A 19,422-nucleotide genomic window follows, 5' to 3' on the forward strand; every position below is an offset into this window, starting at 1 on the left:
ACCGATGCCAACTAGCACCCGCAAGTTTCCTAATTTCGTCGCACCACCCAGTCTTCTGTCGTCCTCTACTGCGCTTCCCTTCTCTTGGTACCCATTCTGCCAACCTAATGGTCCAGCGCTTATCTACTCTACGCATTACATGACCTGCCCAGAGCAATTTTTTTCTCTTCAAATCAATTAGAATGTCGTCTATACCCGTTTGTTCTCTGATCCAAACCGCTCTCTTTCTGTCTCTTAAATTTATGCTTAGCATTCTTCGTTCCATCGCTCTTTGAGCAGTCCTTAAATTGGTCTGAAGCTTCTTTGCCAGACTCCAAGTCTCTGCCCCATAAGTCGTCACCGGTAAAATGCAATGATACCTTCCTTTTCAATGATAACGGTAAGCTTCCAGTCAGGAGCTCACGATGTCTGCCGTATGTGATCCAACCCATTTTTATTCTTCTGTGAATTTCCTTCCCATGGCCAGGGTTCCCTGTGATTAGTTGACTTAGGTAAACGTACTCCTTCACAGACTCTAGAGGCTGAGTGGCTATCCTGAACTCTTGTTCTTTTGCCCGGCTATTCATCATTATTTTTGTCTTCTGCATATTAATCTTCAACTTTACTCTTACACTCTCTCTGTTAAGGTCCTCAATCATTTGCTGTAACTCGTCTCCAGTGTTGCTGAACAGGATAATGTCATCTACAAACCTAAGGTTGCTGAGATATTCGCCGCTGCTCCTTACTGCTAAGCCTTCCCAGTTGAATAGCACGAATACTTCTTCCCAGCACGCAGTGAATAGCATTCGAGAGATTATGCCTCCTTGTCTTGGCTCCTTTATTTTTAGGTATCTTCCTACTTTTCTTGTGTAGAATTAGGGTGGCTCTGGGATCTCCGTAGATATTTTCCAAAGTATTTACGTAAGCGGTCTGTACTCCTTGATTGCGCAATGCCTATATGTCTGCTGGTATCTCTACTGAATCTAATGCTTTTTCGTAATCTATAAAAGCTACACAGAGAGGCTTACTGTTTGCTGCCGATTGCTCGATAACCTGATTAATGACATGGATGTGATGCATTGTAAAGAATCCCTTCCTGAAGCCCGCCTGTTCCCTTGGTTGACTAATGTCCAGTGTTGCCCTTATCCTATTGGTGATTATTTTGGTAAATACTTTATATAATAATGGGAATAAGCTAATAGGCCTATAATTTTTCAGTTCGTTAATGTCTCCATTTTTGTGGATTAGTATAATGTTTGCATTCTTCCAGTTTTCTCGGACCCTCAATTGCAGTCAATAGAAACTTCGTATAGAGAGCCGCCAGTTTTCCTAGCATTATGTATGCTCCATGTTTGATTAAATCGACTGTTATTCAATCTTCTCCTGTCGCTTTTGCCCGTTTTATGTCTTGCAAGGCCCGTCTGACCTTATCTCTAGTTATAGGAGGAGTTTCTGTATACTCTTCATTATTGTTTCGAACGGAGTTCTCCTGAGTCTTCTGGGTACTGTACAAGTCAGTATAGGATTCTTCCGCTGCTTTTATTATACCTTCTAGATTGTTGATGATATTACCCTGCTTATCTTTCAATGCATACATCTTGGTTTGTCCTATGCCAAGTTTCCTTCTCACTGATTTCAGGCTGCGTCCATTTTTTACGACTTCCTCAGTCTTTCTGACGCTATAGTTTCGAATATCACTTATTTTCGCCTTGTTGATCAGTTTCGACAGTTCCCCGAATTCTGTCTTATCTTTTGAGTTGGACATTTTCATTCTTTGTCGTTTCTTTATTAGGTCCTTTGTTACTTCGGATAGCTTGCCTACTGGTTGCCTTGGTGCCCTGCCTCCCACTTCAACTGCTGCCTCTGAAGCCAGCCAGCCAGCCGTTACGGTTTCATTCATTACCTCTATGTCGTCATCATCGTCTCTCTGTTCTAAGGCTGCATATTTGTTTGCAAGTAACAGCCTGAATTTGTCTGCTTTTACCCTTACTGACTCTAACTTTAACTGTTTCTTCTTGATCAATTTTACTCTTTCTCTATTCATATTGAGGTAAATTCTAGCCCTTGCTAACCTATGATCACTGCACTTTACCTTACCTATCACTTCTACATCCTGCACTATGCTGGGATCGACAGAAAGTATAAAATCAATTTCATTTCTTGTTTCACAATTAGGGCTTTTCCAGGTCCCCTTTCTGTTGCTAAGCTTCCTGAAAGAAGTGTTCATTATTCTCAGCTTATTTATTTCTGCGAATTCTACCAGCACCTCTCCTGTAGCGTTTCTAGAATCGACGGCGTAGTTGCCAATTGCGCATTCACCCGCCTTCTTTTTCGCCACTTTTGCGTTGAAGTCACCCATTACTACTGCCTACCGAGTTTGCACTTTTCTCATCGCTAATTAAACATCTTCATAAAGCTGATCTACTTCCTCATCGTCGTGACTGGATGTTAGAGCGTAGGCTTGTACTACCTTTAATCTGTACTTCTTATTAAGTTTGATGACGACTACTGCTACCGTCTGATTAATGCTGTAGAATTAGTCAATGTCCGCTATGTTTTCATAGATTAAGAATCCTACTTAGTATTGCACCCGCCGTGGTTGCTCAGTGGCTATGGTGTTGGGCTGCTGAGCACGAGGTCGCGGGATCGAATCCCGGCCACGGCGGCCGCATTTCGATGGGGGCGAAATGCGAAAACACCCGTGTGCTTAGATTTAGGTGCACGTTAAAGAACCCCAGGAGGTCAAAATTTCCGGAGTCCTCCACTACGGCGTGCCTCATAATCAGAAAGTGGTTTTGGCACGTAAAACCCCAAATATTATTATTACTACTTAGTATTGCATCTTATCAGGGAGACCTCTATAGCAGAGGAAATGGCTGTTATTCAGCGACGTCTAAGCCACCAGTTCTAATCTCACTAAGGGCGATGATATCCCAAACAATGTCTGATAATTCCTCAGAATCCTGCTAAGCTAGCCTCACTCGAGAGGTGTTCGGGTGTTAAATGTTGCAGGGGTAAGTTTCCGTTGGCGGCCTGTCCGGACCCAGATATTCTTAGCACCCTCTGCTGCGTTACAGGTCTGTCCGCCGCCTTGCACAGGTGCTCCGCAGCTGCTGGGGACTGAGGGCCGTGAGTTAATTAATGGTAGATATCATTGGGGAGGTTGTGGCCGAATACTGCACCAGGGAGGCCAATTCCTGTTCTGGTGACGGAGCGTCTTTTTTGAAGCTTAGTGGGCCTTCCTCCTAATTTGGTAGTACCTAGATTAGTATAGCCCCACTCACTCTCGGCATCTTTCGCCGGTGCCAGGCGCCACTCCAAGCCTGTCCGGGACCACTTCACAGTTAACGTCACCGACGCGGCGTAGTAGCATATACGGACCAAAATAGCGGCTCAGCAACTTTTCAGAGAGGCCACGGCGGCGAACAGGGGTTTACACCCGAACTTGGTCTCCCGGGTTGTAGGACACGTCCCTGTGGCGGATGCTGTAGCGTCGTGCGTCTGTCTGCTGCCGCTGGCCGATGTGCAGCCGCGCGAGCTGCTGAGCTTCCTGGGCACGCTCAGCAAATTCATCGGCGTCAGTTGTCAAGTGGTCGGCGTCTTGACACGGCAGCAAAGCATCCAGTATCCTATGGACTTCGCGACCGCAGAGGAGGCGAAATGGTGTGAATCGCGTTGTCTCTTGCACGGCTGTGTTATACGCGAAGGTTACGTAAGGCGAGAGCCGATCGCATGTTTTTTGTTGAATGTCGATGTACAAGGACATCATGTCCGTGATCGTCTTATTGAGTCGCTCGGTAAGTCCGTTGGTCTGTGGACGATACGCGGTTGTCATTCGATGCCCGGTGTCGCTTAATTCAAAAACTTCATCCATAAGCTGGTCTGTGAATGTTGTCCCTCTGTCTGTTATGACAGTGGAGGGAGCACCGTGACTCATTACGATGTGGCGCATGAATAATTTCACTACCGCTGAAGCCGTAACTCGTGGGATCGCTTGCGTCTCAGCATAACGAAGTCGAGGGTTCGACGGAAGCTCATCTGGTCGGGATGAAGCATGAAGCAATAAAACGACGGACACCGACCAAAAGAAGCACTGAAACAGGAATAAATCTAAAGGACGTTTCGGCTTCACTACGGGAGCCTTGTTCACAATGTTAAAAAAGGAATAAATCTAAAAGACGTTTTGGCTACCCTACGGAAGCCTTGTTCACAATGTTAAAAAAAGTAATAAATCTAAAAGACCGGCTTCCGGTTCCGGCTTCCCTACGGAAGACTTGGTCACATTGTGAACAAGGTTTCCGTAGGGAAGCCGAAACGTCTTTTAGATTTATTCCTTTTTTAGTACTTCTTTTGGTCGGTGTCCATCGTTTTATTGCTTCACGTCTCAGCATACCGTGTTAAATAATCATTCGCGACGATCACGCATTTGTTGCCGTCGGCAGAGAGAGAAAACGGTCCGAGTATGTTCATGCCGACTTGGTCGAAAGGCGTGTGAGGTGCTTCGATTGGCTGAAGGAAGCCAGCCGGCTTAACTGACGGTGCCTTTCGGCGCTGGCATTCACGACACTCTTTAACGTACTGTTTGACGTCTGCCGAAAGCTCGGGCCAATAGTACATCTCGCTTATTTTAGCAAGTGTTCGTGAGAAGCCTAAATGACCAGATGTGGGTTCGTCATGGCAAGTGGAAAGGACGTCATTTCGCATGTCTCTTGGAACCATCAGGATGTAAGCACGGCTGTTGGAACGGGCATTCTTCTTATACAGCACGTTGTCTCGTACACAGAAGGATGTCAACGAGCGGTACAGATGGCGTGGCATGGCTGTGCCGCGGCCCTCTAAATGATGGATCATCAGTCGAATCTTAGCATCGTCACGCTGCCGTCTGATGAAGTCCAACGAACTAATGGCGCCCAGAAAGCCGTCATCGTCCTCAGTTTCCTGACTGACAGGATCAGTGGGTGCGCAGGACAGTGTGTATGCGTCTTAATGCTTACTGCCAGACTTATAAACGACAGTGACGTCAAATTCCTGTACCCGCAAGCTCCACCGTACCAGCCGTCCTGAAGGGTCGTGCACACTTGCCAACCAACAGAGGGCATGGTGGTCCGTCAGTACTTTGAAGGGACCATCATAGAGGCAGGGGCGAAACTTGACAATCACCCACACGACTGTGAGACACTCTTTCTCTGTAGTGGAATGATTCACCTCGGCACGGGACAGTGAGGGGCTGGCATAGGCTAAAACTCTTTCCACTCCATCTTGACGCTGGACGAGCACTGCGCCGAGGCCAATGCTACTGGCGTCGGTATGCACGTCTGTATTGGTATCATCGTCAAAATGTGCAAGAATAGGTGCTGACTGCAGGAGCTGTCGTAATTCAGCAAAAGCTGCCGGTTGCTCATTACGTCAGACAAATGGCGTGTCGTCCCTTGTAAGGCGAGTCAGAGGCCCCGTTATCTTTGAAAAAATTGCTGTGGCTTAGCTAAGGTTAAGCCCAGGATGCGAAGCATACTAGCCTTTATTTTAGTTGTTGGACCACTGTTTAGCCTGGTGAACTGCTGTTGCTTGGCTATATTTGGTTCGGCTAGACGAAGAAACAACTCATGCGTTACTCTGCTGATTCCTTTATTTTCAAACCAATAAATACGCTCTACCGCTACCAATACAGCTATACCGCTGGTATAGCGGTATTGGTAACCTGGTATAGCGGGAGGAGCGGCAGTTAGGCCGCAGTACCATCTGTGCGACCGCAGGCGAGCGCACGAGCTGAGACCCGGCTATGTAGCTACGCGGCCGCAAGCGAGCGCACGAGTTGAGCCTCCGCTTTTGCAGCTGCTATGACGTCATATGGTAGCTACGCGGCCGCGCGCGGCGCAGCAAGGAAGAGCGTGGTTGTGCGGCTAGTATGCTTCGCATAAAACTCGCAGTAAACCGGCGATAGTTGGCGCACAAAGCCAGGAAGCGCCGGACGGCCTTCTCATCGGCAGGAGCTCGAAATGCGGCTACAGCGGCAAGGTTGTTTGGATCGGGTCGGACCCCTTTGGCGCTTACTACATGCCCGAGGAACTTGAGCTCTGCATAACCAAAGTGGCACTTTTCCGGCGTAACTGTGAGGTCTGCCGATCGGATGGCTTCTAGCACACTCCGCAGGCAGTGAAGATGCTGCTCGAACGTTTCGGAAAATACGACCACATCATCAAGATACACAAGTCTGCCACTTCAGCCCAGTGAGGGCAGTGTCCATCATTCGCTGGAAATTAGCCGGGGCTGAACACAAGCCAAAAGGAAGAACTCGAAATTCGTAGAGACAATCTAGAGTCATAAGGGCTGTTTTCTCGCGGTCTCGTCCATCTACCTCGATTTGTCAGTAGCCACTTTTTAAATCCAGAGAATAGTGGGCACGCCGTAGCCTATCTAACGCGTCGGAAGCGGGTACACGTCATATAGAGTCACGTGGTTAAGCTTCCGGTAGTCGACACAGATGCGGAACAGAAGCTGACACGTGGTAAGGCTGCTGGTGTATCGGGCGTGCGTCCTCGAACGTGATCCTGTGTCTAGTGATGCGAGTCTGGCGTACCTTTGAAGAACTCGCGAAGCAGGTCCGGAATTCACGCAACACCTTGCGCAGTGCTGTCTGGCTATCGGTGGACAGTTCAGAATTAATGTCGATATGGCCCAGAGACCTGTCTGCTGTCTCGACTACTTCCGACGTGAAACAGTTGTTAACGTTTGCTGCTTCGTCTGCAAACATTATCTAAGTGCCGCGGAAAAGGTGTCGATGCTCGTTGCTGAAGTTGGTAACAAGCAAATGTGATGGGCCATCTCGAAGCTGTATAACACTTCAAGCCACACAAACACCTTGCTTTAGGAGGTGTTCCAAATTAGTTTCGGTCACCGCTTCGCCATCGCGTAAGCCGCAACATGTGACTTCGAAGAGGACACTGGCTCGTGGAGGAAGCATTACACTGTCTCCAGAAACACCAAGTACGTCGGCATGCCGTTGATGGTCCTGCACGTCGATTTCTCGGTAGGTTGAGAATGTGATACGATGATCTTGAAGATTAATAATAGCACCGTACTTCTGCAGGAAGTCAACACCGAGAATAACGCTGCGGTGGCATTCGCGTAAGACAAGGCAACACGCTACGAATGTAATCCTTGAATTTCAACTCTGGTCGTGCAGGCGCCTAGCGGGGTAACGACGTGCCCACCAGTCGCCCGAATGTGCGAGTTATACCAGGGAATGATTACGTTCTTCAGCTGCGTTGCCATTTTCCCGTTTAATATAGGGTAGTTTGAGCCGGTGTCCACTAAAGCACTAACGGCGCAATTGTCAATAGTTACTGCTATATCGAGAGAAAGCCGGTCGTCTTGTTCAGCTGCAGGTGGTGTCGGATGGGGATCTGTCCGTGCCTGAGTTGATCGGAGGTCTTCAGCACTTCGATCGTCATCCACCTCGTCCCTAAAGATCGCTTTAGTTTTCCCGGCGGGACTGCGTGATCGCGCGGTAGAATACCGCTGGGGCGGAGAAGAAAATCGTCTCGGAGACGGTGACCGCGACTGCCGCCCGGCAGGCGGTGGCAAGCGCTGCTGAGGGAGGTAGTCCTCAATGTGCCGAGGTCGCTGGCCATATCGGGGCGGCGGCGGGTATGCGGAAAAGTCGCGTAGTCCAAGGCGCCGGTATGGACACTGGCGGTACAGGTGGTCAGCTTCACCGCAGTGGAAACACTGAGGCCGGCGACAGGTGTGCGCCAAACATCCGACTTCCGAGGAGACGTGCGTCTATCGTCGATGTAGTGGACCGGTTGCTCCGGACGATGGACACCTGCAGCGACACGAGCAAAAGCCGGCGGCGTGGACCTAGCTTCGCAGTACGATATCGGCTGCGCCGACTGAAGTGACACTGTAGGAGGAGCACGACGCAGCAGCGGCGGAGAGGAAGCAGGGTGCCTTAAGGCTTCCACGTAGGTCGCTTTAAGTGCTTAGCAATCTCAATTCCGAATCATAAAGCGCAACAGTAGTTTAACTCACGTTGGCTAGACCAGTGGTTTGGATGTCGTAGGCTTCCAGCAGTTCACGTGCGGTTTTGTTCTTGCTTCTGCATAAAATCCTTGACATTAAGGAACAGTGGTTCACAGTCGGAACAATATCTGCAATGCGCAGACGAGTGGGCAATCGTATCCTTCTATAAAATATTTGCGGGATCTCTCACTCGGTCGTTGACTTAGCGCCCAGTTTGCAAAAAGCTCCTTAAGCTTAAGTTTGCTCAATGTAGCACTTGCCACAGCTGTGCGGAATCAGATAAGCCACTCCAGTGGAGCAGCGCACGTAACGCTCTACGTGCTGTACTGTACACCCGTTCGTAGCGCCATGCGTGATTCGGGTACAGAGATGGGCCAGCTTGCTCGGGGCGGAGAAGACCACAGGTGCTCCACACTTGTTCGCCACCCTCTTAAGGTTGTGGGTAACCATTTGAAGGTACGGGACCACTTGTGCCTTCTCTTTCGAGCGGTATGCTCGATTTCATAGCCCATCTTAGGTTTTTTGTTGCCTTTCAGCTTCTGGAGCAATGTTTCCCCCACTGACGCCAACACCGACCGGGGGAGCCGGCTTCTAAAAGCCACTCAATCTGATTGTCGAACTTCGTCTTGGTCCTATGAGCAGATAATTTTTTTTACTCTTTTATTCTTTAGAGTTTTTTTTTGCGCTGAAAAGCATCAGGTCTGCTTTAAAAAACGCCAGGTGATAAGAATTAATTCGGAGTTCCCTGTTATGATGCCTCACAATAATATCGTTGTTTTGACACGCAAAACCCGAGATTTAATTAATTGTAAAGCTTTGCGACCAGCTTTATGGTCTTAACGTGTTTAATTTGGCTCGCTCATTTTTACGTGACGAGTTTTGTTCCTCGCATTTTCGTAGCAGAATTTCTCGCTCGGCGACTTGGTATACACAAAAGAAAAAAAGCCATTGAAAAGATGCAGTCGCAAAGAAAGTGGATGTGCGTTCTTTCTCTATACACCTCGTTCAACAATACCAATATAATTTGTTGTACTGCTCTTCTTCGTAATTTCAGGAATCGTGAGGCAGCCGGAGGCGCCACATAGGTGAGAGTGGGCTTGCTGTTGGTGTAGAGCCCGATGGAAGGCAGCCTCGATGAGCCGCAACAAGTCATGAAAATGTGACTTGAGGTCTTTGCGCCGGCAAACTACCGCTATAGCGGCTAGGGACTCGGCAGATATGTTTAATGTGTTATGAGGTTGTCAGCAGGGATGTACGTCATAATAGGGTGGTCTCTCAGAATAGGGAGTTTAGGCGCACTTAGAATTGAGGATGCGAATATTCTTTTTTCATATATTTGCCAAAACTCGTAAGCTGTAATGTAAAAAGCCCACAAACAGCGTTTTGTACAGCTGCAGCATTGACGGTATCGATTTGCCTGAAGATTTTCCACGAAAGAACTTTATTATGCGAGCAATCGATATTAGTCTCCTCTTCAAACAGTAGCACTGGGGGCTCCATGAAAGGCTTCAGTCAATATTAATACCTGTGAAACGATAAGTTTTTTTTGGTATGGAACAGCCTGGTCGTTGATATAGACAGCATGCGGTGTCGTGTGCTTGCGCGTTAATCCAGTGAATGGGTACAGTCTGATGGAGACACCCAGAGCCTTGCTTGCAGATATAGGAACAAGGTAGCGTGACTGCCCGCTTGGTTCTTGCAGAAGACCAAATACAGGTATTGCCAGCGTATGCTAACAGGTAAACTGTCTTGGGTAAAAGGTCGGCTTCAGTAAGGTAAAGGGAGTTCTCGTCAAATAGTCGCGGATCCACTGGAACATTCGCCCGTCGATTTCGACAGGCTCCAACGACTCTAGCATCGCTTTGTGTATGGCATCATCGTATGCACGTTTTGCAGCAAGAGCCTGCGGAACTGCGTATGCGCATGATATGTTTTTCTTTTTGGACAAACGTTGTGGGGGAGGCCAATAACAGTGACCCGCCGCGCCGAAAGTCCGCAATGAAGTCAGGGTACACGTTGGCCGTGTAAGGATAAAAAAGGAAACCGAGAGTCCGATTTTTATGAGTCATATCATAAGAAAATAACAAGGACACCGAGGACAGCATAGGAAAATTACATGTACCATTAATTGAATTAAACAAATGACAAATTAATGGAAAATAAAAGTGGATGAAAAAAAACAACCGACCGCAGGCGGGGCACGAACCTACGTCTTCGCACTACGCGTGCGATGCTCTTACCTATTTAGCTACCGCTACTCTCAGTTAATATCGCCGTGTCTGTCGGTTTCGGTAGCCTCCCGATGAGATGAATGATCTCTCGCCATTTGTTTTAGGACAACCTGCTTATTTCAATGTTTGGGCAGTCCTTTGACAAAGCTTCACGAAATCCATGAGAACTGGAACATTTAGGAACCATGGCATTGCACTCGTTTGCGGAGTGGGCATCAGAGCAGTGGGAACAAGCTGTCCTATTTTTTTGCACACGCTCCTAACGTGACCAACTTTAATGCAGTTGTGGCATGACAGTGACATACGAAAAGGCGCCGATGATGTTGAAAGTGGCCCACCTTCACATATGAAGGCAGAGAGTCTCCCTTGAGCAGAACCTTTAAACAACGTGAATTGCTCACGCGGGGTATACTCACAATAACGGCAGCTTTACTAGCGGCCTTGACAATAACTCTCAATTCGGAGTTGAGAATGGCGGTGTTTACATCGCAGATGATGACGTCAGGGCTCAGTGGGATATGGGAACGTGAACGATCAGAGACGTTGCGCACTCAGCTCGGCGCACCCGTGTGCGCAACAATTGGATGCTTCCTACGCGCAGTATATTCACTCTGACGTCAGTAACTTTGTTCTTAATTCGTTAGCACTGAAACAGATTGTCTGGAAAGGCGACCTATGTTGCGGTTGGGGCAAGCAGGAACAAGAAGGATGGTGTTCAACACTTGCAGAGCCTCCGTTGCGTCCTCTTATTCAACGTGCTCGAGGATGAGGAGGTCCTGCTGTTTCGTCTTTTAACCTAACTGTTCATTACGAAGTCGTCGTCGGAAGGCTCCTCACTGCTCAGTGAGTAGACACGTGTGTTCTCGCTGTTATGCTGTGAGGGTCGGTTTGCTTCCTGGACGCTGCCGCCGCTCAAGTCGCCGAACCTGCCAGACGTCCAAAGTAGTCCGCGTCCATTACCAACAAAGTGCCACAATGATACGCGCAAAATTCCGCAAAAGAGGGAAGAGGTGCTCAAACAATGTACTTTCTTTAGTTTTGGACATTCTGCCAGAGAGACACTTCATCGTCGTCCGTTTAACAGCTTGTCATACTTTACAAATGTGAAAGAGAGGCAAAAAATTAATATTTCCAAGAATCCAAGAAAGATTTCAAGCTGAGGCCAGACTTGTTTCAAAGTGCCTATCCGCAGTCTTCAATCGATTCCCGAGCAGGCAAATATAGTTTGCATAGAGTATGGAGCAAACTACACATTCGATATCCACTGGATATGCAATATTTACAGGTTCGCAAGGAGACTTTGAGATATCCACATCCTTCGAGCTCTGCACGCCAAAAAATGTTTCTTTCAAAAACCTTTCGAAAATTTTTTTCGAGGAACCTTGTTCTTTCACTACGACAAAAGAGGGTGCGTCACGTTAGGGAATTTTGGAGGCAACCCTCCTAGGAGGGACATAACCTTTATTTGGGTTCCGGCCGATGAAGAAGTTCCAGGTAACGAAGCCGCTCACGAGCCCGCCCGAACGCTCTACCACCGGGCAACTCTAGAGCAGCCAGTTCCAGGGATCAAAAATAACATCATCACCTACAAGGGAATCGTAGATCATTACAAAGAAGAATCTTTCCGCCTCCGCATCGGTCTCTCTCTCCGGAGGATGCTCGCATTTGGCGGCGCCTCCAAGAAAACAATTATACATCCACATATTGGATCTACTCAGCTCAGTCGAGGGACCACAACGACGCTCTTCGCAAAATTTTTAAGGAGAAACGTACGCTAGACCGTGTAATATGGGAGTGTGCTGTCTCCCCAGGGGCCAAAGAAAAGATTTACAGTAGAGAAGCCCGGAAGGCCTTGCTCCAGAGCGAGGGCGAAGACGACCAGCGTCGAGCAATCCTTATGGCCGTTGAGGCCGTGAAGACTCGCCGTCCTCAACGCTCGGGGACTGCTTCGTTCTCCCTCCCGACCGGCGTGTAGGGTAAGAGGTGGGCACCCCAGTTCGGTGGAATAATAAAGTTTTCAATCAATCAATCAATTTTGGAAGAAAAATAAACCGAAACGTGTTCTTTACATTTCTTTGTCTTTCGCGAAATAAAAAAAGGTGTTCACGAACATTTTTTATGCCATAGTCATTGCAAATGAGAGAGAGAGAGAGAGAAACAACTTTATTGAGCCGAGCTCGACATCTTCTTAGACGCCGTCGATGGAAGTGGTTCCCTCTTCACGGGACCCATATGCTTCCCTAGCCGCCTGGCCCCTGGAGATCAGGACGAGCTGGTCTTCCAGGGCGGTGCTGGTTAGCAAGGTCTCCCATCGCTCGGTAAGGGTGGATGAGGCATGGGGTAGGGTAGTGGGGCAGTTAAGAGGTGGGGGGATCGCCTTGATGAAATTGCATACTCCAATGACGTGTTGGAGCGTGCCTAAATGAGTTTTGCAGAAGTTACAATCCTTCTCGTACCTTTCCGGGTACATCTTGTTTTGAAGGTAAGGGTGCGGGAAGGATCCTGCCTGTATTTGCCTGTAGATCGCTTGCTGTTCTCTGCTAAGCGATTTGTGAGGATCGGGGTAACAGCGCCTTTCCGTCTTATAATGGTTCGTAATGTCTCTGTAAGTAAATATGGACTGTGGCTCATCTTCCTCAACCCGGTGTTTCATCTCTCGGGCGAACTGGTGGGCAAGTTCGTTGCCCTCCAGCCCAGAGTGAGCCGGTGTCCATATTAACTCAACTTTCCTTTCAGGTACGTCGCGTTTCCTTTGGAGAATATCTAGTGCCGCAAGAGACACCCACCCCTTCCTGTAGTTGTTATACGCCTTTTGCGAGTCGGTGACAATTCTTCCCACCTTGGGCTGCGCGAGTGCTAGCGCTATAGCGGCCTCTTCTGCCACCTCTGGAAAAGACGTCTTGATGGAGGCGCAGGTTACGAGCACATCCCGCGTCGTAACTGCCAGCGTTGCTTTCGATGAAAACTTGGGTAGTGAAGCGTCTGTGAAGAGAGTGACCCCCTCTTCCTCTTCTATTATTTGACCCAAAGTCTCCGTCAAGGCCGCTATACGAGCTGCTCTGCGGCCGTCGTTACGACCCGACCTCATGTTTCTAGGCAGTGGCTTACTGTGGATTTTATGCACCCACAACCTGGGTAACGGCCCCGTTTCCTTCCGCTCTGCCTCTTGCCAGCCCAACTTGGCAAGAACGCGACGTCCCGCCGACGTCTGACTGAGCCGAACTCTTTGATTAGATAGATGAGCTTCTATTAGCTCTTCGACGACGTTGTGCTTGGCCATGCCGAGAAGCTTGTCGGTCGAAGAATGCTTCGGAATGCCCAGCGCCAACTTGGTTGCCTTTCGTATAATGACGTTCAACTGGTCCCTGTCTTTTTTCAGTAACTTGAGGTACGGCGCCGCGTAAACGATGCGCGACGTCAAGAAGGCCTGGACGAGCGTCAGTACATCGTCCTCCTTCAATCCCCTTTGTCTGTTTGTGACTCTTCTGATCATGTTCGAAATTTGTTCCGTTGAAACTTTGATTTTGTCGATCGACGTTCCCGCCTTGCCATTGTTCTGGAAGATGACACCCAGGATACGTGCTTGTGTGGTTGGTGTTATGGTCGTCCCGTCGATGGTGATGCGTACGTTCTCTTGGTCTCCTTTCTTTCTTCTTGGCTTGATGACGAGTAACTCGGACTTCTGTGGCGAGCAACTGAGGCCGCACGATTTAGCGAACTCGTGCACGGTCTTTGCCACTCTCTGCAAGGTCTCCTCCATCCAACTCTCCGACCCTGCCCTCGACGTCCACACAGTGATATCGTCTGCATAGAGAGCGTGATCTATGCCCTCTATGTCTTGAAGCAGAGTCGGGAGAGGGAGGAGTGCCAGGTTGAAGAGAAGCGGCGAAAGAACCGATCCTTGCGGAGTGTCTCTGTCTCCCAGGGCTATCGGTTCCGACTTCTCCTCTCCAATTTTGATGGTTGCCGTTCTATTGGTTAAGAAATCCTGCACATATTTGAATGTCCGCTTTCCGCATCCCGTTTGGTGCAGGTTACGAAGAATACTTTCGTGTGTGACGTTATCGAAGGCCCCCTTGAGATCGAGCGCCAGGATAGCTCTTGGCGTAGGGGTCTTCGCTTGCTTGATAACCAGCTCGTGTATTTGCACCAAGACGTCTTGCGTGCTCAGGTGCCTCCGGAATCCGTACATGGTCGGTGGCATCTGATCAGTGACATCCAAATGTCTCTGAAGTCTCTTGAACACCATACGCTCGACCACCTTCCCTACACATGACGTGAGGGAGATGGGGCGTAGATTGTCGACGTGGGGTGGTTTCCCCGGCTTGGGAATGAAATGCACCTCCGCTTCTTTCCATTCTTTTGGTAACGAACCCTTCTCCCAGGACGCGTTGACGAGGTTTAGCAGTTCAGCTCGGCTTTTTTCGCCCATATTTTTTAGCATCTTGTATGTAACGCCGTCAATTCCCGGTGCGCTGCCTTGATTACTTTCATCGATGGCCACAACCAGCTCCAGTTCGGTGAAGGCTTCGTCCATCTCGACGTTGCTATCGCCTTCATACTCGTGAGTCGGGTTACCGCTCTTCTCAGTCTTGAGGTATTTACTTGTGAGTTCACGAATGAGCTTCTCCCCGTCCCCGTCGTAACTGTTGATCGTTCTTGTGAGGTCTCGGACGCATGCGCTCTTGCTTTTTAATGGATCTATGAGGTGTCGCAACAGCTTCCAAGTCTTCTTCGTAGACAGTGTGCCTTGCAGGTCATCACACATCTTCATCCAGTTTTCCCTGCATAGTTGTTCCGCATACTCGGTCACTTGCTTGTTGAGCGCGTGTATACGTCTGCGAAGCTTCTTGTTATGTCTTTGCCTCTTCCACCTTCGAGTAAGACCGTGCCTGGCCGCCCACATGTGACTAAGCCTGCTGTCTACGAAGGGAATTTGCGTGGTAGTAGTAATCTTCTGCGTAAATTTCTTTACAAATTCGCGTTGCTTTTTGGCCCATGCCTCATACGTCTTGGTGTCTTGGTTTTCGTCCTCGCCTTCACTGTCTGCGCTTCTACGTAACCGGTCCCAGTCTGTAATGTTGGCTTGACCCAGTTTCGCCTTGATGTCAGTCCCCCCGAGGGTTACACAAATTATATCGTGATCCGAGCCAAGATTTTCCCCCGTGTTACGCCAAGTTACGTCGAGGTTCCCCCGAACTAGCGTCAGATCAGGTGTGGTGTCTCTGACCGTGCTAGTGCCTGTCCTGGTTGGTACGCCCGGTTCGTTAACCACCTCCATGTCGTGGTCCTCTATAGCTTTAGCCAATTGGTTTCCTCTTTTGGACGAATATTTATAACCCCACATCGTGTGGGCGGCGTTAAAATCTCCTAGCACTAAAATCGGTCTTGTTTTTGCTTCTTTAATGCAGTCCAATATGGTGCCTTCAAAGTCAATGACCCTGCTGGACGGTCGGCAATAAGCATTCAGGACGAAAAAGTTCTTGTCCCCCCCCCCCCCCACTCTTCTGCTGTGAATTTCGATGAGCGTATGTTCGCAGCCTCGCTGAGCGGTCACGTGTTGTGTGGCCGCCACGTTGCTGCGGACCAAGATCGCAGTACTCTTTTCGCTAGGGTCCGTATACGTAATGTATCCCGCGAGCTTGGCCCGGCCGTTGGTCTCTTGTAACGCTATGATATCCGGTTTTTGGTCCAATTTATCAACGAATAATTGTAACTCCCCTATCTTGTTTCTAATACTCCTACAGTTCCATTGAAATAACACCGCTGTCTCTTTCTGCTTTCCTTTAGTCTTCGTCATTTTCTACTTTTTGAGCGGTAGATTTGCGCACGGAACCAACTTTTCGCGGCCTGACCCGTAGATTAAGCCGTGGTGACTTCATCTTGGCAACGGTGAGATGCTTATTTTTCGCATCCATCGTCATGACTCTAACGGAGAGTTGGCTGCATTTGGCCTCCACATTATCCATTCTTACTGTTAGATTGTACACTTGCGTAGACATTTGGGAAACTTGGCTGGAGATTTGTGTAAGCATGCTCATGACCGACTCCATTGTCGGAGCGACGGCGGCCTCAGCCTTCCCTTCCTCCATGGCAACCACTGCCGTTTCTGTCTGTGGAGTTTGCGTCACTGACTGCGTCAACGCCGGTGATGTGATCTGCGCCGATGACGTGATCAGCTTCGTCACCGCTGGAGTAGCGCTGGTGGTGTCTCTCTTGGGTACTTTCCTTTTAACTGCAATGACGTCATTATCACTGTTCTTTGTTCTACTGAGCGTATCGATACGCTCCATCATTGCTTTTATCTGATTGTTTTGGTCCTTGATTTGATTGTTCTGCCTCTCTATCATCTCCTTGAGTTCCAAACAGTGTCTACACTCGTTGTCTTTGGAAGGGCGGGAGGAGGGGAGGGGAGGGAAATTGCTATTGTCGAGAGCGACGGGAGACCCCGCTGCCCAGCCCACCTGTTTCTCGGCGCCGTTGCTCCGCCGGGTCTTCGACTTGGACCTCGAACGAGATTCTCGCCTGCGAGCCCCAGCTGCCGATGGTGACCTGGTATCGCTCGTGCTTCTCCCTCGCCTGGTCTGGGAGCGGCTGTGACGCCCGCTCGGTGGCTGCCACGCTGTCTGCTGCCACGCTGGCCCCCTCGGCTGCTGCCGCTGCTGCTGCACCTGTTCTCGTTGCTGACGTTCCCAACGCCGTTTACGAACGACGTATGGCGTCTTGAACCTCGCTGTACACTCCTTGTCCGCGGTGAAGTGGTTGCCCCCGCAGAGGCTGCACTTGGGGTTACTGCAAACATGGCTTTCTTCAGGATTCTTCATGCCGCAACCGCGGCATATCTTGTCTTCGGGGTTAGGACAAACGTCCATCCGGTGACCGAGGCGACCACAACGGTAGCACATATCGATCTGCTTGCGATACAACGAACACTCGACCAGCAGGTTGTCGTATCTGATGTAGTTCGGGACCTTGTCGCCGTCGAATGCGATGACTACCGTTGTCGTCTTGCCGATGCGGTTGGCTTGCATAGCAGTGGGGTTATACTCTTGAACGATGTAGTCGTTGATTTCTTGAATAGTGTCCGTCATCGGGACACCCCTGATGACGCCCTTAACGGTGCCGTGGGGGGCGGTCTCGTAGGCGCTGACTTCGTGTGCCGTGCCGTTGATAGTGAGGCTTCTGACTGCCGAGTAGCGGTCCGCGTTCTCTCGCTTAGGCGTGCTGATAACAACTATGTTTTGCTGTTTGTTCGGGCAAACAACATCTTGCGTCACCTCCTCGCCACTCACATTCGCAGCTGCGACGATGGCTCGGCTGATCTCGAATCTAGATACTTCCCCAATGTCCAGACCTCCCCTGGGACGCATGACGATCTTGATATCTTGCCTCGGCAACACAGGCATCCTCGCTGCCTTGAGTAGCTTGCTCTTGAAATTTTTCCGTTGCGGGCGACGATGCCCGGCAGCCGCCGGCCCCCCGTTAACCGGGGTTAGACTTAGCTTGCTCTCTTGCTCTTGGGTCTTCTTCTCACCGGCGACGCGCCAGCCAAACTTCTGGGAGACTTCCTCCGGCATTATTTCTTCACCGTCCACTTCCACACGCATAGCGGACGCCATTTTCTTGAATCACGTCGCCTCTAGGTCCCCGGCAAGGTCGATGGTCCCGCCGGACCACACCTATGCACGGCCGCTAGGTCCTGCTTTCTTCAGGCTTAGCTCGCAGCGACACTGTGCTCGTAGAAAAAATCCTCCTAAATCGGAGAGAAATGGTTTCGCACCTCAGATTTCGGTATCCACACGGTCCTTGTAACTTCACGGATGCCGTTGTGTGAGACCTTGCATGAGCTGGGGCGAATTACCGGGCCTTTTGCCGAAAAATCGAGGAGCACATGTGAGACACGTCAGCACATACCATGGCTCATACCCTCCTTCTTGCAAATGAGGGCAGCTTGTTTGGCGAGTCGGTATACATGATTTTGAGGGGCGGAATGCCAGTGAAACAAAAGGAAACTAAAAGAACTGAAAGGAAAAGTTGATTGTAGGGCGATGAAAAACTATCTATGGAAACGTTGTCCCCAGGTTGACCGAACGGCACATTCGTGCCAGAATGATGTTTACAGAAATAATGTCCAGCGCTCTATCACGAATTTTGCCCGTGTCTTCCACTCATTTCTTTCTTGTCTCCTTTTCTGTTTCTTTGGACCCGCCGTGGTCGCACAATGGCTATGATGTTGGGCGGCTGAGCACGAGGTCACGAGATCGAATCCCGGCCATGGCGGCCGCATTTCGATGGAGGCGAAAACAGCCGTGTACTTAGATTTAGGTGCACGTTAAAGAACCCCAGCTGGTCGAAATTTCCGGAGTCCTCCAGTACGGCGTGCCTCATAATCAGAAAGTGCTTTTGGCACGTAAAACCACATAATTTAATTTTTTTCTGTTTCTTTGGAATTTCAGGAGATTTTCCCTTAGCTGGAGCTGATGGGAGAGTCGGAATGAAGTATCTACTAGTAAACGAGTTCAGAACCAAAGGATTTGTTGTAGCCTGCTGATAATTTATGCGTTGTTCTAACACCTAACTGACTGAGACGTCTTGCTGAGTACGTGTATGCTGGTATCTCGTCTTATCTTACACCGAGGGCTCACGCATGCGCAGTTGGCGGTGGCTCGGCAGGCAGCGTGCTGGCCAACCGTCTGTCTGCCGACCCTGGGAACAATGTGCTCTTGCTGGAAGCGGGCGGCCCCGAGACCGTCGCTGAGCAGGTCCCTTTCCTGGCGCCTTTCCTCGCCACCGAGGCCAACACGTGGGGCTACAAGACCGTGCCGCAGAAGGACGCCTGCCTTGGTTTCCCGGAACGAGTGAGTACTGCGCGCACGCTTGCATCCAGACCAACGGGTGCTGCGCTGTCCCCTCCTAAAGAGAGAGTGAGAGGAAAATGATACGGCAGGGAGGTTAAGCAGGACTGGCCCCGGCTGGCAAGAAAAGAAAGTCCAATGGCGATATCGTCGACATGGTAACAATTGTCTGCTGACGGTCACTCAGTCCGGATCGCAGACGGTCCTAAGGATATCGCCGGGCTACTACCACACATTTCACTCGGAAAGACGGAATGGCGCGACTCCAATAGCCATTGCACGTATAATAACGTCGCGCAAGAATTATTTCTGCAAGCGATAGAGAGGTAGGGACA

General features: G+C 49.7%; 1 protein-coding gene across 4 annotated transcripts in view; it reads left to right on the top strand.

Moving 5' to 3' along the window:
- LOC135913477 (4-pyridoxate dehydrogenase-like) overlaps positions 1 to 19,422 on the top strand; it is a 158,867-nt gene that overhangs the window by 50,652 nt on the left and 88,793 nt on the right. For all 4 annotated transcript variants that reach the window (XM_065446033.2, XM_065446032.2, XM_070524537.1 and 1 more), the window contains exon 3: positions 18,888 to 19,090. In XM_065446033.2, coding sequence (XP_065302105.2) covers positions 18,888 to 19,090 — 203 coding nt within the window. The remainder of the gene's footprint in view (positions 1 to 18,887; positions 19,091 to 19,422) is intronic.

Source organism: Dermacentor albipictus, chromosome 8, assembly GCF_038994185.2.
Source record: "Dermacentor albipictus isolate Rhodes 1998 colony chromosome 8, USDA_Dalb.pri_finalv2, whole genome shotgun sequence".
NCBI classification, from domain to species: Eukaryota; Metazoa; Arthropoda; class Arachnida; order Ixodida; family Ixodidae; genus Dermacentor; species Dermacentor albipictus.